Below are 24,714 nucleotides of genomic sequence, written 5' to 3'. Positions count from 1 at the left end.
CTGTAAACTAGTTCAACCATTATGGACAACAGTGTGGCGATTCCTCAAGGATCTAGAACTAGAAATACCATTGGACCCAGCCATCCCATTACTGGGTATATACCGAAAGGATTATAAATCCTGCAGCTATAAAGACACATTCACACGTATGTTTACTGCGGCACTATTCACAATAGCAAAGACTTGGAACCAACTCAAACATCCATCAATGACAGACTGGATTAAGAAAATATGGCACATATACACCATGGAATCCTATGCAGCCATAAAAAATGATAAGTTCATGTCCTTTGTAGGGGCATAGATGCAGCTGGAAACCATCATTCTCAGCAAACTATTGCAAGAACAGAAAACCAAACACCGCATATTCTCACTCATAGGTGGGAACTGAACAATGACAACACTTGGACACAGGACGGGGAACATCACACACCAGGGCCTGTTGTGGGGTGCTGGTGGGGACGGGTAGCATTAGGAGATATACCTAATGTAAATGACGAGTTAATGGGTGCAGCACACCAACATGGCACATGTATACGTATGTAACAAACCTGCATGTTGTGCACACGGACCCTAGAACTTAAAGTATTAAAAAAAAAAAAATGAGCAAAGGACCTGAATGATCTTGACATTTTTGAAGAGTGCCAGCCAGTTTGGTTTGATTATAGGATGCCTCTCTATTTGGAATTGTATGATAAAAATCATTTTTTAATGTAAATCTGATCATGACAGTTTCCTACTTAAGCCACTCTTTTCTCTTTACACTTAATCACACCATTACAAATCTAAGCTGACCTCTGCCTTCCTCTCCCATCACTCTCTCCCCCATCATGTTCTGGGCTTTCTTTCTATTGCTAACAAGCTCTCACTTCAAGGCTCACTTCAGGCTGTCACATTTGCTGTTCTGTCTTTCCTCAGCTCCCATCCTTCAGACTTCAGTTCCCAAACGCCAACCCAGACGCATCTTCCCTGAATCCACTGTCAAAAGTAGCCCACCCCCAGAGCCCAACCTTGTCACTTCTCTGCTTATTTCCTTCAGAGCACTATAACCATCAGAAATAATCTTGTTTGTGTATTTGATTTCCGTTGAAATAAAAGCCCTGCGAGGGCAGGAATCTTGTCACTCTGTTCACAGATAAGTCTCCAGCATCAAGAATATTACCAGACACACAGAGGGCCTTCAGTATATATTTTTGGAAAGGACAAATAATCAGGAAAGAGAGCCAAGAGAGCAAAAGAGAGAAAAGGAAAGGAATGTGCTTTGAATTAAAAGAAATCTGAAAAACATAACTAAAGTCTACTAAAGTCTATTGAGAGCTTCCTACATGCTAAACACCATGTTCCAACCCATCCATGGGACAGTCAGAATCTTCAGTAAGTCACTTAATTTCTTAGACCTCAGACTGTGCATCTGTAAAAAGAAGGCCTAACATTCTAGGAGTATATAAGCCTCTACCTGCAACCTCAGAGAGACACAAAGAGGGATATTTAGGCTATCTAAAGCGACCTCAGCAGACAGTGGAGGAGAAAACAGGATCAAACAGCAGACAAGCTGAGTGACCAGAATGAAGGTGTGAAGGGGGCTAGAAGCCACCCCTGTAGTGAATGCCTGCCTCGCTTTTCTAGAAGGTGTCCTTTGAGCCATGGGAGGAAGCCTTTCCAAAGACCACCTGATCCCATCTCCTGGACTGAGGAAATAAAGTGTCATAAAGCAGACAGAAAGAAGTGCAGAAGGAGCACAGAGAAGCAGAGATGAGAGCTGGGAGAAGAGTTCTTTAACTTTCAAGTACTTGGCTCCAGGCCCTCCCAAAGGCCTGGCTTCCCTCCTGTTCTTGGTTTCATGAAACACCCAATAGCCTGAAAGAGTCTTTTATACTGAAGCTAGCTCGAGCTGGTTTCTGTTCCTGCTGACTATTTGTTGATTTTGGAGGGCTGCCTTCAGTTGTTTGAGGAATTCCCCCACTTAAGAATCTTGGTGGGAAGCAGAAAACACCTCCTACCATGGAAGTTGAAAGGGTCAGGGATGGTTGAGGACATGACCCAGATTCGACCAATTAGATATGCATATGCCATGAACCCATTGTAATAGGAGTGGCAATAGCAGCAGCATCCTGTGTCACCTGTGCTGGCAGTGTGAGCTACGGTTTTCAGTGGCAGTGGCATCCGTGCCAGGTTGGCACTGTGTCATCATCACCCAGACTGCTACCCTGGCTGATGCCTGACCTTCCTTGTTGCCTGTCTTTATCTGGTGCCTCTTCTATCATTTTCCTGACATTTCTCTGAACCACTTGACATGCTCTCAATTGATTCGTTTTCTACTTAAATCAGCCGGGACTGGTTTCTGTTGTCTGCAACTAAGAACTCCAGTGGCAACTAAGAAACTCCAGTTTCTTTCCATAAAAGAGTCCCAACTAGTTCAAGGAGCTCAGCCTTGCCTGAGCCTTCTTTGAGTGTGTTTTCTAGTCTATCGACCCCTCTCCCCAACCACTGGTTCACAGAGAGAACCAGATGCAGGTCAAGCCTTTAGATGGAGAATCTCCTACTGGACCTTACATTTGGTGCCCACGCATATGTTGCAAAAGCTGCTGGTGGCCCAGGCCCACCTATGTGTCAATTAGGAAAAGGCCTGATAAGCAAAAAGGGATGCCCTGTGCGGGGAATACCTGCACTTTCATACACAATGGCCTTGGTAGCACATTTTTTCCAAGGCCCTGTTGGGCTGAGTTGGTATTTTAGGGAGAATATACTAAACACAAGCTTACAAATGAACAGAATCTACATTTGGTTTGGGTTGAGTAGGGAAGTCAAATTGGAAGCCATGGGCTTCACAGAGGCTTATAAGCTGAATGAGGCATAGAACCACTGTCTGCACTCTGGAATCTGTGGATGGGTTTGGGGGACGGGGAGTCTTTTAAAATCCTGGAATTGTATATAAAATGTAATAGGGACCTATGCTTTTCTGGAGAGAGGGTCTATAACTCTCATTAGCTCTTCAAAAGGCTTTGTGATCTATCAACCACATACACACACACACTCACTCACTCACAACCACTGTTATGGTACCCTTTCATTTGACAGATAAGGAAAGAAAGAACCAGAGGTGTTCAGTATCTTTCCCAAGGTCACAGAGCTGATGAGTGGTCATGTCAGGATGAAAATCCAGGTCCACAGCTCAAACACCAAAACTCCCCATACTTTAGGTAGCATTTGTATTATCATCCCAACGAGATATCTTCATCAGGAGAATTCTATCCAGTCAGGAATGTCCCAAAACTGGCAGCAAAGACCTCACAGAAAGGAGTTTCCTAGCATGAGCAATGCAGCTTTTCTAAACATCAGTATTCCCCTGCCCCAGCCACTTCGCCCAGCCCTGGCCAGGTTAGAACAGGCCTGCAGTGGTGGTGGAGGCGATGAAGGGCCACCAGGGATAAACCCCACCCTCCTACTGTTTCCCCCACACTTCCCTGTCCCCGCAACTTGTAAGCACCTGCACATAGGGGCCAAGCAGAGACTCAGGAAGCCTGTGGGCAGGAAAGCCACAAGTTGCTCAACTAGTACTTTAAAACAAAAAAAGTTTAATATTTTGTGAAGTCCCACACAAATAATACTGGTCTCTCACACCACACCCAAGGCCACATGGGGGTAGGCAGCCTTGTACAGTCACATTCACCTTTCTCAAACAAGGCTTCCCTTTCTTGGGTGCTTATGATATTCATTTCATCTCATCGGTTTAAAATATCAGGGGCAGGGCCACCAAATAACTTCCCCAGTGGCTTACTTCCAGGAAATTTGTTTCGTTTTTGAAAAACCTTAGGAATTACCATAATAACAACTAAGTTATGGTCCAGACACTATGGCCAGCAATGACCATGCATATAATAATTTGATCATCACAATAAGGATAAATAGCATTATTGTTTCTAATTTATAGACATGGAAGCTGAAGCCAAAGAGGTTCAGTGATCTGCTGAAAGTTACAAAACTGGTAGAAGGCAGAGCAACAATTTAAATCCAGGTCTCTTGGACTCCAGGGTCTAAGCTGCTGGCTCTTCCTAGAGATTGAATTGCCTCTCAGGAGACGGGGTGTCAGCTGGGATTTTGGAGAATCTGTAGCTTTCCCCAGCCCCTTCAAAGGTTCTAGGCACACAAAAAAGAGGATGTCCTGCTAAGTATTGTATCTCCTTCCAATAAGAATCACTACTTCAGAGAGTCTTAGACCATTAGATCCCAAAGAATTACAGAGATGATCTCCTCCAACCTCTTCATTTTATAGATGAGGACAGCAAGGCTCAGGGAGGGCAAGCAACCAGTGCAGAAAATACAGCTAGCAAGCAGTCCCTCGACTCCAGCCCAGGAAGCCATGCACCATGCCAGTATCTCCGCAGGGGGAGACACTGTGTCCACTCATATATAGGAGATGATTTTAGGGGTACACAGATAAAACTTTAAATAGTGTTGATCTTGAAAGTGGATCTGCCATTCGATCCTACTGGGAATCCACCCAAAGGAAAAGAAGTCATTATATGAAAAAGACACTTGCGCACCCATGTTTATAGCATCACAATTCACAATTACAAAAATATGGAACCAATCTAAATGCCTATCAACCAATGAGTGAATAAAGAAAATGTGGTATATACACCCCATGGAATACTGCTCAGCCACAAAAAGGAATGAAATAATGGCATTCACAGCAACCTGGATGGAGTTGGAGACTATTGTTCTAAGTGAAGTAACTCAGGAATGGAAAACCAAATATCGTATGTTCTCACTTTTAAGTGGGAGCTCAGCTATGAGGATGCAAAGGCATAAGAATGATATAATGGACTTTAGGGACTCCGGGGGAAAGGGTGAGAGGGGTGAGGGATGAAAGACTGGACATTGGGTATGGTGTACACTGCTCCAGTGATGGGTGCACCGAAATCTCAGAAATCACCACTAAAGAACTTACCCATGTAACCAAACACCACCTGTTCCCAAAAACTACTGAAATTAAAAAATAAAAATAAAATAATGTTGATCAACAACATGAGAAAACTATTCCCTTTTCACTTCTGTTTTAGTCTTTTTGATTAAGGATAATCGCAATTCAGTGCTAATATATCTTTAACAGCTTTCCTTAAACATTTCTTTAAGAAACTCTTTTAAGAGAGAAAATGGATCGTTGATGGGAAACCGTATCAGTATCAGCAAGAACTTAGTACCATTGCTTTTTTTCTTTTTGTCTTGGTTACCCTCCAATTATGTCAAATGATGCAAGTTTTCCATTGACACATTAAAGTTTCCGTTTAAATATATGTATTCATGTTAAAGAAAAATTGAGTTGATTTAAAGAAAAATATTAAATGAATACTGCTCACTGGCTATAACAATTTTTTAAAACAGTATCAATGAAAATAAACACTTTCGTAATCACTTTGTAAGCAAGTCACTCAGTAAGGAAACTAAAATTTTAAAGCATGTGACTGTACTCATGCTGGGTACATGTGACTAGAAATCTATCACGCTAACATAGGGGTCAGCACCACGGTCTGTGACTTCTACGTGTCACTCCCCACCACAATCCCCTGTACCACTCCGCAGACCTCAGGAGGAGTCTAACCGGGCGATTCCAGTTGAAGGGGAAACAGCCAACGCCACTACGGAGGGGGACTGACTGTGCGAGCAGATCGCAGCAGGGAAAGTGGTATGCCGCCCCCTGGTGGGCAGTTAGGATATTAGCCCGGCACCTTTGTCCTCTGGTATAGATAGACAAGCCTAATACTTGTTAAGACATAAGGAAAAGGTCTCGTTTGCATTCTATGTAAGCGGACATGTAAGCATAGGCATACACTGCCTGTGGATATCACTTCAGGATAGTACAGGAGGTATTACGAAATGTTTCATACAGAAAGGGGCTTTTATGTCCGATAACGCTGAGAACTACCGTTCTAGAGCAGCAGGACCCGGCACTCGCTGCTTGACCTAACAGCCAGGGAAGGACAAGCTTCTGTGGAGACCGCTTCGTAGTACCAAGTGTGCCTTCTAGCTGGATGTTGCAAAAGTTACTTAACCAATCAGAGCCCAAGTTTCCAACCGTCAATAATGAATGCTCACGCATACCCACACCCCATGGCGTTGCTCTGAAGAGTCCAAAGGACGATGCGTGTGAGGCACTTAGCACTGATCTGGCAGCAAGTAAGTACTTATCAGTGTCAGGTGGTGGTGGTAACAGCGCTCTCCCTTCCACCAACCTTTCCACCCCAGTTTTATTAAAAGAGGTCTGATTTAAAAGAAAAGAGGAAAAAGAAAAAAAATCAGGATTTTCAAGCAAAACTTACCACATCCATCAAGCTGAGGAAATCCTAAAGATATCAGATCTCAACTTACCACCCATCTCAGCTGAAAGAACATTTCCAAATTAGAGGAAGCTGCGAATGACTGACTGAGAAGGCAGGAGGTGCCCTCTAGTGGCATGGTTACATTAGCTTGGGAGGAAAGGTGATGTAGTTCATTTTCAAAGGGAAGGACGAAACCAATTGTTAAACTGAGGCAGGAGGCAGTGATGCTTCAAAGATGTAAGTGGGAATTTACCGTCTACTCTGTGGACCATCGAAGATGCCTTTAGGATCTGACCTTAGCCAACAGCAAGTGGCATGCTGAAGGTCAGATCAGTTAGTCAAAGGTGGAGCTGGGAAATGAACCCAAAGGTGCTAACTACAAATCCAGAAATCTCGCCCTTGACAGCAATCCTCTTGCTAGTAGGAGCTGTGGCTTGTGTCATTTTACATCCTTCAAAGCAGGAACCACAGGGTTTTGTATACATAGATACAGTATTCTATAAATTACTTGATGAAATAATATTTACAAAATGATCGTTTGTGAAATAATGAATAATACAGTATTTCATTTGTTGCTCACAATAACCGTGAGACAGCCTAGTTTCCTGATAAGGAAATTAAGTCTCTGGTCAAGTAACTTGCCTAAGATCACAAAGCCAGGATTCAAACCAAACACACTAACTCCAGAGCCTGGGTGCTCATCCACTAGACATGCAGTTCTCAAACTGTTTGGTCTCAGAATTCCTTTACAGTCTGGATTTTGTTGTTGTTGTTTGTGGAGATTGGGTTTTACTATGCTCAAGCAATCCTCCCACTTCAGCCTCCCAAAGCACTGGGATTATAGATGCAAGCCACCTGGCCTGGCTTCGTTTACACTCTTAAAAAAATTATACAGGATGAAAAAGAGTCTTTGTTTATAAGGATTATACCTATCCATCTTTACAGTTTTAGAAATTAAAGCTGAGGAATTTAAAATATATTTACTTATTCAAACATTACCATAATAAACCAATTAATTATAACATAATTAACATATTTTTATAAAAAGTAAGTCTACTATCTGGCTTAAGACAGCTGATATATCTGCTTCTTCATTTGCTCTGCTATAATACCACACTTGGAGTAGCTCCTGGAAAACTCTACTGTACACTTGCGAAAGAATGAAAATTTAAAAGGCAAATAACATCCTGGCACTATTGTCGAAATGAATTTGATGTCATGTATCCCTAAAAGGTCGTGGGGACCCCTGGTATGTCTAGGCACCCTTTGAAAAGCACTGGTATACAATATGCTGTCCATAGGGCAAGTGAACAAAGGGCTCTGCCCTCCTGAGAGTCACATCTCCAGGGAGTTCATTCCACCTGTAATGTTCTTAGTGACTTCGCAAACTCATTTCAACCTCTTTACTTTTTACATTCTTGCTCTTTTCCTGGCAATTGCATATCCTTGAAGGCAACTCTTCCTGTGTGTTCTGGATGCAGTTAGCCATCAGGGCGATGATGAGTCCCAAAACAGAATCCTTCAAGCAATGAAGAGGGTCTTTGCTTTAATCCTAGATGCCTCTATATAAAGAACTATTTGTATTAGTCTGTTCTCACGCTGCTATGAAGAAATACCCAAGACTGGGTAATTTATAAAGGAAAGAAGTTTAATTGACTCACAGTTCTGCAAGGCTGGGGAGGCCTCAGGAAATTTACAGTCATGAAGGAAAGGGAAGCAAACACATCCTTCTTCACATGGTGGCAGCAAGGAGAAGTGCAGAGCGAAGGTGGGGAAAAGCCCCTTATAAAACCATCAGATCTTGTAAGAACTCACTATCATGAGAACAGCATGGAGGTAACCATCCCCATGATTCAATTACCTCCCACCAGGCACCTCCTACGATACGTGGGGATTATGGGAGCTACAATTCAAGATGAGATTCTGGTAGGGACACAGCCAAACCGTATCACTATTCATTCCTATTATTCCATTTCTAGGGAAAAGAACTTCTTAGAAATTCTCACTCAATTTCACCTAGACTAAGAAGCCCAGTGTCAAGAAGTGATACTCCCAATTGTGTTTTATTAAAATATGTAAATGAGTCGTGAATAGCAGTATCCTAAAAGACATCATATTTCACAGCTAGAGGGGGGCTTCCCTGGCTGCCATCCCTGCCTGGTCACCAACCCTCATGTGGCCTTCCCATCAGCATCAGTGAAGAGGGGACCCCTGTTCCACTCCATTCCCCACTATAACAATAGGGGGATGGGATAGCGTACTCTTGGATCCTCACTGTTGCCTCCAGACCACACTCCCTCCCTCTGCCCTAAAACTCTAGCTTGGAATCTTATATCATCAAACAGGCCCATCCACTGCTTATCTCATTGCAAACACTTGTGTCATTCCCTTCTCTCCTTAAAGACTTTGTCTGTGACTCTCTGCCGTTCTCTTTACTACTGGTCCTTCATTCTGTCTATGCCTTCCAAGATGCTGTCCTCTGAATTCCTTGGCAATTCTCCAATGAGCTTGTCTTCCATCTACCTCAACCACCCAGTCCCATGGTCATCTCCTAGACACTGTCACTACGAAAAACTTCAAACTCTCCATAACTGATTATCTGATCTTCAAGCACCCCACTCTCCATCTTCCCAGCTCAACATTACTCTGCCTCCTTCTTTTGGTCTTTCAGGGACATACACTTAAAACCCAAACTCATTTTCATGGCCCCTAAGATCCTCCATGATACAACATCTCCCTACTTCTCTGGCCCTGTCTCGTACCCCTCTCCCTATCACTCACTACCCTCCAGCCCTGCCGACCTTTTTGCAATTCCTCAAACATACTAAATCCATTCCTACATCAGTGGCTTTGCAAATGTTCTCTAGCTTCCTTGATAGAGACAGCCCTGGAAGCCCTCTGTGTATCTCTCTCAGTTCCTTCAAATCTTTGTTCAAAAGTACCTTCTCACTTCTCCAAAACTTCTCTATTTAACATTGCAATTCCTCTACCTACCCATTCACCCACAGGACAGACTCCTTCCCACTCCATTTTTTTTTCCACTACACCTATCACCTTCTAGCACACCATGTAATTGACTATTTTGTAGATAGTCTGTTTCTTCTGGCTACAATGTAAGTTTCATAAGGAGGGCAAAGATATTTGTCTGTTTTGTTCGGTGCAGTCTCCTTGGTACCTAGAAGAGTGCCTGGCTCACAGTGGCCAATTGATTTTTCTTTTTGCATGAGGAAAATTAGATTATGCAGATCTGAAACAATAAAAAGGATCACTAAATCTCACTTCTACATAAAATTTTAAATCTATCGATGTTTTAGAATTTATTAAGAATCATCTAATTTCACTTTTATTGGGTTTAAAAGTAATGTTTATGCTTTTGCCATATGACTTTATTTCTTTAACAGCAACGCTTGATATCTATTATAAATTGTGTCCCTCCTCCCCACCTCAAAGTTCCTATGTTGAAGTTCTCACCCCCAGCACCTCAGAATGTGACTGTATTTGGAAATAGGGCCAGTAAAGAGCTAATCAAGTTAAAACAGGGTCATTAGGGTGGGCCTAATCCAATCTAACTGCTGTCCTTAGGAGAAGGGCACAGATAACACAGAGGAAAGACTGTGAGAGGACACAGTGAGAAGCCAGGGACACGACTGCAATAGAAAAAGAGAGCCCTCAGAAGAAACCAACCCTGCCACAGCTCGGTCATGGACTTCCAGCCTCCAGAGTCCTAAGAAAATAAATGTCCATTGTTTCAGTCCCTCAGTCTGCGGTATTCTGTTATGGCAGCCCTAGCACACAAATACAACATCCACATCAGGAGTAGTCTTAAATTACATAAATTTATGGTAATTATACAAGGTCTTCAGGAACACAACCCTCCCATAAAACTTGACAGCCCTGTGTCTGAGTACCCAGTAGGCACCAAGCACCGTGTAGTTTTTGTCTGCTGCTTTCTTAGTTCCCCCTTCTTTCTCTGTCTCTTTTTTAAGGTATGAATCCATGCCTGCCTTTCCCTCTCTCCCCTTTGGCATCTCACATACCACCCTCTGCCTCTAACTACAAGACTGAAATACGATGTGTTGTACGGCTCTAGTCACATGCCCAGTTTTCAAACTGAATACAGAACATCATACTCAACTAACTTTTCATCTTTCCAGTAAGATGAAGATGCTTCTTAGTCATGTGACCTGCCCCTGACTTACACCTCTGGGCTAGTGTCCCTTCCTGCAAGAGTGCAGGAAGCCAGGAGCCAGCCTGGCTTGGGCTCTGAGCAGCATACCAAAGGCAGGCAGCTCTCACCTCTGCAGCAAGGCTGCAAAGCGGAGGTGAGTGCTAGTGCGTGCCATTGCCATGGAAACCCACTCCCACTCCTCAAGCAGCAGAGGAAAGTGGGGCCCATGGTCTGCTCCACTATGTGCTCTGAAAAGAGAAATAGCTCATCAGTCCCAGGCTCCTCTTGTAGGAAAAAGAGGCCTCTTCAGAAGGGGGTGTAGGCACAAATCCTCCCAGGAGCCTGTGCACACAGAAACAAAGGGAGCCACTTTGCACTCATTCTTCCTGCCGTGATTCAATTTCACAAACTGATCATTCATCTACTCCAGGCAAGACACTGGACTTGGAGACTGCAAGGATAAACAAGACCCTCATCCAAGTTCACTCTGGCTAAAAAGGAGAGACAGATCTGCTGTTTGATTGTTCCTATTGCTTGAAAACATGCAGCTAAGGCCCCCAAAAGCCACTGAGTATAGCATATTCTAAAGTTAGCTCCGGGCTTGCCAAGAGATGCCAGGCCTAGGAGCATCAACCATCAGAAGCAGAAAGAGGCTTGATAGATGAGGTGGTCCACTTTTGGGGTGTTTGCAGAGAAAAGCTGTGTCCATGGTGGGAGAGGTGTTCCTCTCCTTCCTGTAGCCATGAAAAGCTTTAAATGAACACATAAAGATAGGAATCTTCAGGAAGGGGAGAATGGCCTGTCACCCCCAGATACACACCTGCTGAGTTGAAGGAGAAATAGGTAAGCCCATGCTGGTGCCACCAATAGAACCAAGACTGGTGAGAGCGAGGGCTCTTGAGAGAGCATTCTGGGACTATTGGTGCATCCTTTTGAGTCTTCTCACTGCACTATGGGGAGAAGGAGAGGATCATCGGCATGTGGAGACTGACTGCAACTTAAAGATTGGTACCTGCTCCTGGCCCAGAGATTTCTCACAGTGGGACACCTGCTGGAGTACTCAGGCCTACAGGGAAACCTTCACCCCATTCTGGTTCTGCAGCCCTCAAAGAGAATGGAAAAGACCCCAGTGGTTAATAATGGAAGGGCAGAGGCCATGGACAGCCCCTGGACCAAGCAATAGGAGGACCCACCTGAGAAAGGTGTGGGAAGAGAGCCAGGCTGCCATTCTGAGGAGGGACAGGGTCTTCAGCCATGGAGGAGAGGGTGATTCTCTATGTAAGGACCTCCCCATGAGCAGAGGCTGCCAGCATGGTACAGAGCGCAACAGCCAAAATGAAGCCAGCACCCTCCCCATAGCCAACAAGTAGCCTGTCAGAGGAGCAGACTCTCTTCTCCCTCCAGCTGTCCTCCCAGGCTTGGGGCTGGACTAAGCCCCCACGAGGGTCCTAACACCGGAAGGGGAGAGGGGACATGTGTGGCGAGCAGAGCATACACATGGGCTTTTGCCAAGCTCTCGCCTGTCCTGGGGGAGAGGGAGAAGAACCTGAAATAGGTTTGAACCTCAAGTTTTAAAATAAGCAAAGTTTATTTTTAACCAAAAGTACCTGGAAAGCTGTGAAATCTGTCTGAATGCTGCTCAGCATCACCCACCACCCAGAAAGGAGGATGGGTCAACAAAACATGGTTGGTGGCAATTAAGGAAGAAAGAAACTCAGTTTATATTTCCCCTGCAGAGCTGGAGCTTCTCGGTAAACAGGTTAAACCTGGGCTTGGCGGGGCACAGATAAACAGATGACCAGGAACCGTCTAGGGTGGGAGAAGCTGACCTCCCAGACTTGCGCCTGCCCCCACCACTCTCTTCTCTGGAAACCTTGAAGTCAGCCTCCCTGGCCCTGATACTGTGTGATGCTAACAGTGGGTACAATGCAGTCACTGGGTCTCTAGGAACAGGGATCCCCAGGGACTGATGACATCTTAACTCATTGCAGCAAGTCCCTGAGCACCTGTCACATGCCAGGCAGAGAATACACCACTGCACAGGACATACCCCATCCAGCTCCCAGTATAGCGGAGAGGGCCGGACACAGCTGAGCACGGTAAGTGCAAGGAAAAAGCTAAGGTGAGGGGCTAAGTGAACAAATTGGGGGATACATAATCTGATCTTAGGGTATCAGAAAAGGCTTCTGGTAAGAAAAGCATCTCACTGGAGTACTAGAGATGGACGGGTGTGAACCAGGTGAATGAGGAGAGGAAATTACAACCCCAAGGAGCCACCACAAGGCCATGTGAGCCACACTGAGCAACTCAGACTTCATCCGGGTGGCAGAGGGACATCATTCCAAAGTAAATGAAGTGGGGAATGAGTGCTTGATGGGCGTGGGTTTATTTTTGGGGGTGATGAAAGTGTTCTGAAATCAGATAGTGGTGATAGTTGCATATACTGCATGAACTAAAAGTCACTGAATTGTACGTTTTTAAATGAATTGTCTTATGTGAATGTTACCTCGATTTAAAAAAAAAAAAAAAAGATGGGCGTGGTGGCTCATGCCTGTAATCCCAGCACTTTGGGAGGCTGAGGTGGGTAGATCACGAGGTCAGGAGATCAAGACCATCCTGGCTAACATGGACCCCATCTCTACTAAAAATACAAAAAAAAAAAAAAAAAATTAGCCAGGCATGGTGGTAGGCACCTGTTGTCCCAGCTACTCAGGAGGCTGAGACAGAATTGCTTGAACCCAGGAAGCAGAGCTTGCAGTGAGCCAAGATCGTGCCACTGCACTCCAGCCTGGGTGACCCAGCGAGACTCCATCTCAAAAAAAAAAAAAAAAGGAATACTTGGAAGGAACTTTCAAAGGCAACCAAGATGGAGTAACAGGGACCAGATTTACTCTCCTGCCTGAAACTAAAACACAAGACAAAATATATGAAACAAGGGCTTCCCAAACAGCAGACATCAGGCAACGAAGAACCGCGATGCCTGAGGAATGTGAGATAAGTGAGGTGAGGCTGATGACTGTCCTCACTGGCTACTTTTGAGTTTCCAGGCCTCAGAGTAGGGAAGGGAGGGAAGCAGGCAGAGCCCAGTGAATTTCCTCAGTTGAAGAGACAGAGCAGAGAGTCAGGCCAAGGCAGGCCAAGTTTGCAGAGCAGAGCACTGGAGAGGAGAGAGCTGCACAGAGAGAACCCTGGAAATTTGTAGAGGGTCTCCCTGTAATATTCAGAAGGGCGCTGATCCATACATGCACGAGAAAACAAGCTGAAAAGATCAAGGGAAGAATTCCTGAAGCCCACACAGGGCTGGGAATAGTGTCTTCTCCCACCAGCTAGACAGGAAAACCTCATAATTCAGGGAGCAGCAGAGACCTAAGCATCTGGCACTTCAGTAGCAGAGGGAAATTAGCCCTGAGCTAAATGCTGCTCTGGTGATGCCTAACCTTAAAGGCAAGTCTCAAATGAATCAAATTGCTTCTAGGTACCTTACCCATACTCCAGAACAAAGGTTAAGAATATTAATAGAATTGTAAAAACACCCAGCATGAAAAAAGGTAAAATCCACGGCTGGCATGCAAAGAAGTAGGAAAATACAACTTGTGGTAAAACAGAAGAAATGGTAGCAAGATAACGGCATTCCTGACTGTTAGCTCCTACTCTAAGAGGGTACAGGATCCTGAGAGGCAGTCTCAAAGGTGGTGTAAAGAAAGGTAGAAGGATTACAGAGTTGTAAAGGTATGAATAAAGTCTGTCTTATTTCAAAAAGTATCATAACTTAACAAAATAGCAACAACCCCCACAAGATGCAAATTATCTGTATTAATGGAGGAGCATCTGCTGAAAGTTCTCAGTCTCAACACACATTATGCACACTGCAATCTGATTAACAGCAGATGAAAAGATCAGATCCCTCCATACTTAGTTGTGACCCAGAGGACAGCAATTAATTGGTAAGCGACTGACTAGTCTCCTTGCTCCCAGCCCTTGGTTCCCTCTACCACAAAAGACAATTTTCCAAAGCTTCAGTTTGTGTTGCAGAGTATGAAAGCCATTCAGAACTATACTTTGCTTTTTTTGTTGTTTTTGAGAGTGTCTCACTCTACCACCCGGGCTGGATTACAGCGGCATTATAGCCACTCAAGTTGTAAGCTTGACCTCCTGGGCTCGAGCAATCCTCCTGCCTCAACCTCCTGAGACTAGGACTACAGGTATGCGCCACCACACCCCACTAATTATTTTTAATTCTTTTAGAGACAAGGGTCTTACTACATGGCCCAGGTTGATCTCGAGCTCCTGGGATCAAGCAGTCCTCTCGCCCCAAACTCTCAAGTGCTGAGATTACCAGTGTGAGCCACTGTGTCCAACCTATACTTTGCTTTTCTTAGCAGTCCTATTTTACCTGAGGATGCTAAATCTAACTCTCCCCTAAAGCCAAATGCCCTAGTAGTCTTATGGTATTATCTTCTAGAAGTCTGCCTTTCTACTAATTCCAGAAAGTCACACTGATTCAGTTATATTTAGAAGGTAAAAAGTTTTAAAATCAGGATAAGCAGTTGTGGGTGTTCTTAGTATTTCATGCCTAATATCCTTCAACTTCCTTCAGTAACAATGCCAAAGGGTTCACATTCTAACTTGACCATAGAAGCTACTGATATATCAAGGGAAAGACTTTTTATATAACTTAGCATCAAGCAAGGGTCAAATTCAGGTGACTACATGGCCCAAGCAAGTCAAGTTAGTTAAGTAGGCTAGGTCTGAGAAGAGACACAAAAAGTAAACGGATCACTTCAGTTCTCACTAAGGCCATTTAAGGCAGGGTCTGTGGGATAGAAAGCCTACACTCCACCCAAAAGGCAGCAGCAGCAATCCACCTCCAACCCCAGCAAGTGACAAAAATAGGGTCTACTATGGACATATCTCTTTTCAAGAACTCTCCAAAGCCAGATTGGTGAAACACTAGCATTTTAAATAGTGGAAATGATTAAGGTTTTTAAAATATCTACCCCCTCCCTCAAAAAAAAATAAGATAAAACCTATGAGCAACCATTTGCCATCTCTATTTTGATTCCAACCTCAGAACTGAGATCAAAATACCAGCTCTATCATTTTCTAGCTCTTCACATCTTTGACAAATCAATGAACTTCTGAGCTTCATTATCTTATCTGGAAAATAGTGTCAAACATTAAACACAATAATGCTTCTCTAATACTCACATCCAACACAAGGTAAATAACTAAATACAGTTTCCTATAGGTGGAGTGTAGACCTTACTATCAGTAAATTATCTCCAGTGATCTTCAAGAAACCTAATTGAAGATCTCAAGGAGGTTGAATTCTCAGATTTAGAGCCTTTCAATACTGAGTATTAAAGTCATTAGAAACTAAGGCAAATCAGCAATAAAGAATGCCTAGCAATAGATACTTAATGAGTTGGAAAAAGCTCTTCTAATTAAGAGATCTAATAACTGTCACTAGTTAATGGCCGCAAAAAAATCAATAAAGTATACATTGAGAGGTTATACTTTTCAGGAAAAACAGTGGTGGCTTCTAAAATAAGCTGTTAAACCAAAAGGATTTAAGATTTTAGAAATCAGACAAATCTCTATTGTCACATTATAGACTCTTTGTTAAACACCTCAGCTAGCTTTCATATTGTTTTAAGTAAACTCCACAGAAAAGCAAACACAATACTTGGAAGAATCTGTTAAAGAATGCTTTATTAATACAAATACACACAAACTCTGAAGCACTAAGAAATTTAAATATCTATGTCACAGCAAACAGGTGGCAATTCAACATCCAGGGTCGACAGAATGCTTGAAGGAGACTGCAACAGATCTAGAAAACAGGAATCTCTTATTAAATTTCTGCAAACCGTTGAGTCATTGTCCATACCAACATAGATATCAGCTGTCAAAAACTCATGTTTTTCCCTTTGTCTGATCAATCACCTCCATCCCCTCCTGACACACACTTTTTGGAATATGTCTGTGGCCCCAGAATTGACTTTCATTAGGAAGTAAGTCTTAGAAGTATCTGAATCTCTTAGAGACCAGAGTAAGAGCTAACAGTCTCACTAATGTAACTTATTAGCACAAATTATCCCACATCAGAACAAACAGAAAACATAATGATGGCTTTGACTACCAGTTCAAAGACCTCAAACCTTCTGCAGTAAGAAATTATTGTCAGTCTATGCTACAGCACAGGTGTTTTGATCTCATATTAGCTTTGGATATAATATGGAATCATCATTCCAACAAGTTTATTATATATGCTTCAACTTACAGCCTAAGAAGATGTAAGGGAGAATTAATCTTTTGGCTGTAACTAAGACTATCCAGTTTCCAGAATAACAATTTTACTGGGGCATTTGGGACTAAAAAGCAATACCAATTGAGAATAGTTTATTTTTCTGAAACCTTATCCTTGTCATTTGAAGGACAGAAATGACTCACAGGCTCACCTCCCGCACAACTTTGTTCCCACGGTAATGGAAGTGTTATGAAACAAATTGTTTGCAGCCCTTCTAGAAGGGCACTTGCTCACTTACTGGATTCCCATGGTGGAGAGGGCATCTTCACAGGTGAAGGGGGGCCCAGCTGAAACAGCTTTTCAAGCTCTCTCTCCTCGTCAAGGATCATGAGAGGCACTCCACTCAAGGGGAGGTGCGCAATCTGGTGCTCTTCAGGCAGGTCAAAACTCTCAAAGTCTGTTACAGAGAGAAAGTGTTTCTGTCAGGGCAGCAGTTCTCAGTGTGGGCTGTAGATTCCTTGTGGTCTGAGACACTTTCAGGGGGTCCATGAGGTCAAAACTATTTTCATGACAATATTCACACCTTTTCCCACTGGGTTGACATTTGTAATGATGGTACCAAGACAATGGTGGATAAAGCTGCTGGTGCCTCAACACAAATCAAGGCAGTGACAGTAAACCATATGAGCAGTCTCTATGTTCTGCATCTTTCTGCACTTGTAATTTAAAATGCCAGTTTCGGCCGGGCGCGGTGGCTCAAGCCTGTAATCCCAGCACTTTGGGAGGCCGAGACGGGCAGATCACGAGGTCAGGAGATCGAGACCATCCTGGCTGACCCGGTGAAACCCCGTCTCTACTAAAAAAAAATACAAAAAACTAGACGGGCGAGGTGGCGGGCGCCTGTAGTCCCAGCTACTCGGGAGGCTGAGGCAGGAGAATGGCGTAAACCCGGGAGGCGGAGCTTGCAGTGAGCTGAGATCTGGCCACTGAACTCCAGCCTGGGCGACACAGCAAGACTCCGTCTCAAAAAAAAAAAAAAAAGCCAGTTTCACTTAATGTCACTTCACCATATGCAGTAGAAAGTATTAATTTTATTAGCTCTCCATCCTTGAGAAGATGTCTTTTTAATGTTCTATGTGATAAAATGAGAAGTATGCCATAAAGCACTTCCACTGCACACCAAAATATAATTATCTCAAAGCAAAAGGATTTGTCTGAGTTGCAAGCTAAAACTAGAGAACTTTTTCCTGGAATACTGTTTTTACTTGAATTAACAACTGCAAGAGATCCCATGGTCACTCAGACCTGGATGCCTGTCACACTTTTTCTCAAAGGCATGAAAGAAGTCTATCACCTCAAGGAAAAAACTGACAGGCTTTGTTACCAATGGCAGAATATAAAATGTCAAAATTTTGTCAAAAACAAAAAAATGAATTTTTTTTTTCTGAGACAGAGTCTCACTCTTTCACCCAGGCTGCAGTGCAGTGGCACGATCTCCGTTCACTGCAACCTCCGCCTCCCGGGTTCAAGCAATTCTCCTGCCTCAGTCTCCCAAGTAGCTGGGATTACAGGCGCGCCCACCACGCCCGGATAATTTTTGTACTTTTAGGAGAGACGGGGTTTCACCATGTTGGCCAGGCTGGTCTTGAACTCCTGACCTCAGGGGATCTGCCAGCCTTGCCTCCCAAAGTGCTGGGATTACAGGCATGAGCCACTGCGTCTGGCCAAAAAAAGGAATTCTGGAAAACTTATCTGCAGTCATTAGCTTGACAGGTGCCTTAGACTTTTTTGATGAGATCAGTTGTGGTATTAATGTGCTTTTGATATTGTATAATAAAGCATCTCAACATATGGGTATCTACATATCTCAGTGAATCAATATTTCTGAATGATCAACACAAGATAGATGCAAGAATAAAAGATACATTCCAAGTGCAAAACAGACCGATGGATTTTACTGTCAAGATACAAAGTGCTCCTTGATATGGTTTCAGATTCCACATTGCAATTATATATTCAGAAACAGTCACTTGTGGGTTTTAGTGTAGTGGCAAAGAAAACTATCCACGCTTATCTGAAAAAACTATTAAAAACATATCTTTGTGAGGTCAGGTTTTCTTCATATATTTTTCAAAAATATAAACCATGCCATTCTTCTCAAAACTTTTCCAAAACAAATATTTTATGTTAAAAAAAATTTACATTAATGTAATGTGATTACTTAGTGAATATCTTAAGTTTTTCAGTTTTAATTTCTAAATCTTTGTCCTTAGGTATGAAAGTTCTCTAAAGCCTAAGTACTCAAGAATTAGTCTGCTCTTTTTCAAGTCTGGTAAAACCCAGAAGTCAAGAAAGAATTGAATGATATGTGACTACTTAGCTTAAAACCACTGAATTGTAAAGGAAATCATAAACAGACAAAAGACTCCAGAGGAAAGAAGTCTGCAATATAAGGGGAGCTAATTTTATCTACAAAGAGCTCTTTAATCAAAGAAAAACACAAACAGGAAGTTAATAAAAGAAAAACTAAGCAGCCAATAATCAAATATGCTCACCACACAAATTTAAAACAATGAAATGTTTCTTTTCTGATAAAGATTAGAGTTTTAAAACATTGATAGTTAGTGAACATGGAGGAAGCAGACATCTTCATCCACTGTAGATGGATTTAACAATATACACTATTCTGAAGGGTCACTTAGCAATCTCTCTTTCCTCTAACACAGGATATTGTGGTCTTCATTCTTGATCAATATGCATAAATCTACCTCATTTTCCCCAATGGCTGAATGATAATTATTAGCACGGATGCACCACATCTTATAATTTTAAAACTTAATCACACAAACCCTCGAATCCAGCAATCCTTCTCAGTTTCCCTCCTGATGTACTCACAAACTTGCAACGAGACCATTTCAAGAATACTAATCGTAGAAATATTTGTAGTTTCTAAAAGCCAGAAAAATCTGAATGCAAATTAGTAAAAGAATAACTACATGACCTCTTTGGCTAAATAAAAGGGTAAAAGATCCAGCTCAGAAATCTGAAAGGCCCTCCCTGATCTGCCCCCACACCTCACCTGTATCCTCCCCTTCACTCTGCCTGTATTTTTCCTAGAACCACTTCAGTCCCTTTTCCTACCTCAGGATCTTTGCACCACTTTGACCTACAATGCTCTTTTTTCTGGCTCACACTCACAGTGAGATGACTTGTCCAGCATCTGACTTTCCCTTCAAATTGTGGGCTCCCACAGGCAGGGCCCATCTTGTTAAACAGTGTGTCCAGCACCTAGCGATGCCTGACACACAGTGGCTTCTCCTCAAATGGTTGAGTAAATTAAAGCTGGAAAAGCTGTTTCCAAAACAGAAAATACTTCAGATACATGTAGCAGGTTGAAGAAATTTGAAAAACATGTCTTCACTGTCTTATGTAGATTTTTCTAACCAAAGAAATAATCCTACCAAAGCACTCTCAGGCATTGCTCAACTTGACATAAAGCTCACTTTCTAAAAGGCTTATGAGAAAAACTGTCCACAATGGGACTTACTCAATATTCATGAATACATCTTACCTCCTCTAGGTGATAAGCTTTTATAGACAGGAACAATGTCTTCTATATCTTTGTTCCTATTCCCCTCCTGATCTAAGATGATATCTTGCAAATAATTCCATCAACAAGTACATTTGTCCAAAACAACTCAGATTCAGACAGTCTCATTATAGTTTTTGGTCATATATTATATTCATATCAAGTTACAGCTGAGCTGAATACTAAGAAACTAAAGGCCAAAAGCACTTTTTGCAATTACAAAAGATACTACCTAGAGGATTGAAGGGAAAGAATTTTTCTATTTCTGGATAAGCATCATCTGAGGCAGGAACAGAGCTTTTTGTTTTAACAGTCTTCTCAGTCATCTAGAACAGTCAAAGAAAATATGGGTTAGTGAGAGTGGAAGTCTCATTAGCTGATTAGTTTTTAAATTTGTCAATTTCATGCTGCCTTCTAAGAAGCCATAATCCTTAGTTTTCATAATTACACTTAAATATACTTCAAATAATATGATTCAAATGTAATTCGAGTAGCATGACTCAAAAGTTAAAATCTGAAATTTTAAGTACCAGCACCTGTCAGCATAAGTTATCAAGAATGCAGTTAATTCAGAGCTAATCAATGCAATCATTCAACCTAACAGAGGACAAAACGGGCATGAATCACCCAGGATAGTAGCTAATCATCAAAGCCATTTTTGGCTTATAGGAGTGTGATTTTTCCGCAAGTGTTACCTAATTATGTGCTTGGTTAATATTAAAAACAAGTTTGTGTTCCTCAAATACACTGAGTAAGAGGCAGCAAGACATTGTCACGGACTTGAGAAAAACACCATGGGCGATCTCCTAGTCTGGAGTTGACAGGTCTACTACAGTCTACTACAGAAGGGTGCTACAATGGAAGCCGGCATATTCCTGATTTATCTCACCTCACATATGCATGCCTAGAACTCCCTATGGGGTTCTCACACTTCAGTTCTGTGTCTCATTGTTTTTGCCATATCTTTGCAATTCCTGTATTTAATATTTTTAAGTTAATTCACTTTTTTAAAAAGACATCTTTGTCCTAAGTAGCACTACATGTAATTCACCACTTGTTTCCTAATGCAAATTAAACAAAACAGTTATTCAAATAAAGTGTTAATCCTCATGCTAACGTCATCTTTCACAGCAAAGTGCTCTCAGTCTGGGATACACAGACCTGTAGCTTGTGACCCACACTCACACAAACATCAACATGCTAGCAAATTGTCACCTAACAAACTGCTGCTTGCCCTGGAAGGCTAGGCGGAGAATGGCAACACCTGTGCTATTATAGCAGCAACAGAACCTCTTAAGGCACCCTCTCTCAGTACGAATCTAAGTAGATACCACCAATCAGTTTTAAGACACTAGTTAAGGACAGGTGACGGACAAATATGCATTAGCTGCATCTGAGATTTCCAATCACAAGGCACCAAGAGGTCCACAAGGACAATCTGAGTTTCCTCCACTACTCTGCTTGCTAACCTCTATTTCCCTTCTACTCAGAGGGAAGAAAGCTGTGTAGGATGATGCCAATCGTCATTTTAAGAGTCAAAAGTGCTTACGTGTTTAAACAGTGTCTTTATGGCCAATACTTACCTTTTTGGCAGAAAAGTTTGGCTGTTTTTGTTTGAGGGGTCCCTTGGTCTTTACAGACTTTTCTGTAGCTCTGTTGACCGTTCCCAAAGCCTTTCTTGTAGCTTTAGGTAAGGCTGGTGGAGCATCGAACGTTTTGCCAAAACGTGGTGTTGAAACTTGAGATCTTCCATCTAAGGCTTTGACTGCTGAAGAAAAAGTCTTACTATAAGAATATTCCAGCAGCAAAATACCTGTACAACTTGAATACTGTATATGTAAACTTGACCTAACTCTCACCCCCAAACCCACCCCCCATTATTGGTAGTGGTATGGCTCTGATAGGCCTAATAGCTGAGATTCAGTACTCCCTTAAATCATCCCATTAAGATACTGAAAATGAAAAAGGACCAATAACAGACTTGACTCCAATTGCTCAAAAAGTACACTAAATGTCTCGTCCAGCTCCAGGCCACGTACACAATACCAGTGTATCCGACTGCAGCCTTGTGTACTTACAAGGTCCAGACCCCAACTTCAGCCCATCTTTAGCAGCCACACGGGTGCCTGGTTCTCCATTTTCCTTATCAACATAGATTAGAGTAGCCATTCTGGATTATTCTAAGAATGAGAAATACATATTAGATACTGGGTAAGGTGGGAAAAGCAAAGGTATAGCAACATACCAAAGTTTCTATCCTAGGGATGTCCACACAAAAGAACTAAACAGAGGGACAGTCACGGGCGTGAGCCAACAAGTACTTAATTCAGCTCTCAAATCTTTCAGCCTGAGTCAGAGGCTCTAAGGACCCGAGGAGCAGGCGGTTTGGGGCTGGCACTCCAGAGAAATGCCAAGGGTCCAGTTCGCAGTCCGAGACTCAAACGGGCTCGGAGCCATCTACGCCCCAGGCAGTCCCCCAACCCCAACCCCAGCCCCAGCTTCAGCCCCAGCCCCAGCCCCAGCCTATCCCCAGCCCGCCTCCTTCCCCACCCGACCAGGCTCACCTAACCGGCCGCGACCCTCCCGTTCACTCACGCAGCTTCCAACAGCCACATTCATCTAAGGCGGCGGTGAACGGACGCGGCGCACTCCCAGTTTAAACCACAACTCGCGGCCCAATTGGCTCTTCCGCTCAAGAGGCGGGGCCGGGGGCGTGGTCACCAAGCCGAACCAATGGAAGAGACCTAAGCAGCCAGGACTCCGCCTCAAAAGCTCTTTCTTGCAAACTTTGTGGCACGTTTTCTGGGGAACAAAAAACTAGGGTCGTGTAATATTAAAAAAAAAATTGAGAGGCTTTTTTTTTTGCTCTCCATATTATTAAGCTGCATGGACTGTGGTACTGACTCAATAACAATGTTTTATTGCTTTAAGATATATTTTTTAAATGGCACCGTAGAAAGGATGGAAAATAGGCCGGGCGCGGTGGCTCAAGCCTGTAATCCCAGCACTTTGGGAGGCCGAGACGGGCGGATCACGAGGTCATGAGATCAAGACCATCCTGGTTAACCCAGTGAAACCCCGTCTCTACTAAAAAATACGAAAAACTAGCCGGGCGAGGTGGCTGGTGCCTGTAGTCCCAGCTACTCGGGAGGCTGAGGCAGGAGAATGGCGTAAACCCGGGAGGCGGAGCTTGCAGTGAGCTGAGATCTGGCCACTGCACTCCAGCCTGGGCCACAGAGCGAGACTCCGTCTCAAAAAAAAAAAAAAAAAAGAAAGGATGGAAAATAAATAGAAATATTGTAGAAATGGTCGAAACAACCAATGTTGGGTCTAAAGAATACTAGGAGAGAAAAATTTAAAATTAAGAAGAAATGTAAGTACAGATAGATCAAACAGCAGCGTTTGAGTCATTCTCTTATGCTCATGATTAAGAACAAACTAATCATTCCCTAATCTTAGGATTATCCTCAACACTTCAGGCTAAGATGCTGTTTCTGTTATACCATCACGAATCTGTTTTAGGAACAAAATTATGATTCTAATGAATACATAATTTAGTCTTCCCTTAAAATCCTATCATTTAATACTGATTTATTTTAAACCTCTAACATCTCAATAATATACTAACCAAAGCTGTCTGGAAGGGCTTGGCCAGGGAGCAAGAGAACATCAGAGAGATAATAAAGATATAAAAAAGGAATTCCAGTTTCCCAGATATGAAAAGAAATTTTGCTTGAAAAAGTTGACGACCTTTTCCTGTTTCTATAGTAAAATGGAATACATTGAGCAACCCACAAGATAAAGGTATACATTCAAAAGATAAGGCTGACCTGTGTCATTCAAGCTCCGCTTCCCACAGGTCACCATATATACATTTTATACCTGCAGATCAGCTGAGAGAGAGGAGTTGATTCCACATTACTCTTTCACAAAAGGCTTAACACTATACCTGACATAGACATGGTTCTCAATATATGCCAGTTCATCATCTCTTCTTCCCTGGTGTTTCAGGACCAATATTGATTGAATGATTCATTCATTCACAAATATTTATTGAATACCTATTAAATGGTGGACTTTATACTAGGTATCAAGAAGAAAAGAGCCTAACTTAAGGTGAAGAAAAGAGGAAAGACAGAAAAATATGCATACCTTTATTGTCCCTTCACTGCTCTCTTTCCTTTATCCCCACCCCTTATTTCCTCCTGTATCTCCTAAATTTTACATCATCATATTATATTATCAGCATTCAAAGTGTTAATTTTTAAGACTAAATCTTTACAACACCTATAGCTTCCAAGTGGGGATTCTCTATCTACAGAGGTTTTGGGGTGCAAGATTTATCTCCTTAGGATGTCTTCTTTGTTTCACCAACAGAAAGCATTGT

The 24,714-nt window shown here is 42.7% G+C and overlaps 1 protein-coding gene across 2 annotated transcripts; it reads right to left on the bottom strand.

The window, feature by feature from the left end:
- Positions 1–16,182: 16,182 nt before the first annotated feature.
- On the bottom strand, positions 16,183–23,007 carry PTTG1 (pituitary tumor-transforming 1). 2 transcript variants are annotated; one of them, XM_011947710.1, is made up of 6 exons: positions 22,923–23,007; positions 22,406–22,507; positions 21,911–22,095; positions 20,560–20,653; positions 17,037–17,195; positions 16,183–16,321 (listed from the first exon to the last, which is right to left on the bottom strand). In XM_011947710.1, exons 2-6 carry the CDS (start codon positions 22,494–22,496, stop codon positions 16,242–16,244), a joined length of 609 nt encoding a protein of 202 aa, XP_011803100.1. In that variant the 5' UTR covers positions 22,497–22,507; positions 22,923–23,007; the 3' UTR covers positions 16,183–16,241. The 2 variants fall into 2 exon arrangements, with proteins under 2 accessions (XP_011803100.1, XP_011803101.1); XM_011947711.1 differs by lacking the exon at positions 22,923–23,007 and adding an exon at positions 22,649–22,896.
- Positions 23,008–24,714: the final 1,707 nt, after the last annotated feature.

Source organism: Colobus angolensis, unplaced genomic scaffold (assembly GCF_000951035.1).
Source record: "Colobus angolensis palliatus isolate OR3802 unplaced genomic scaffold, Cang.pa_1.0 Scaffold27, whole genome shotgun sequence".
NCBI lineage: Eukaryota > Metazoa > Chordata > Mammalia > Primates > Cercopithecidae > Colobus > Colobus angolensis.
Note: the sequence above shows the minus strand (reverse complement) of the source record. Positions and strands in the feature narration are given on the sequence as shown.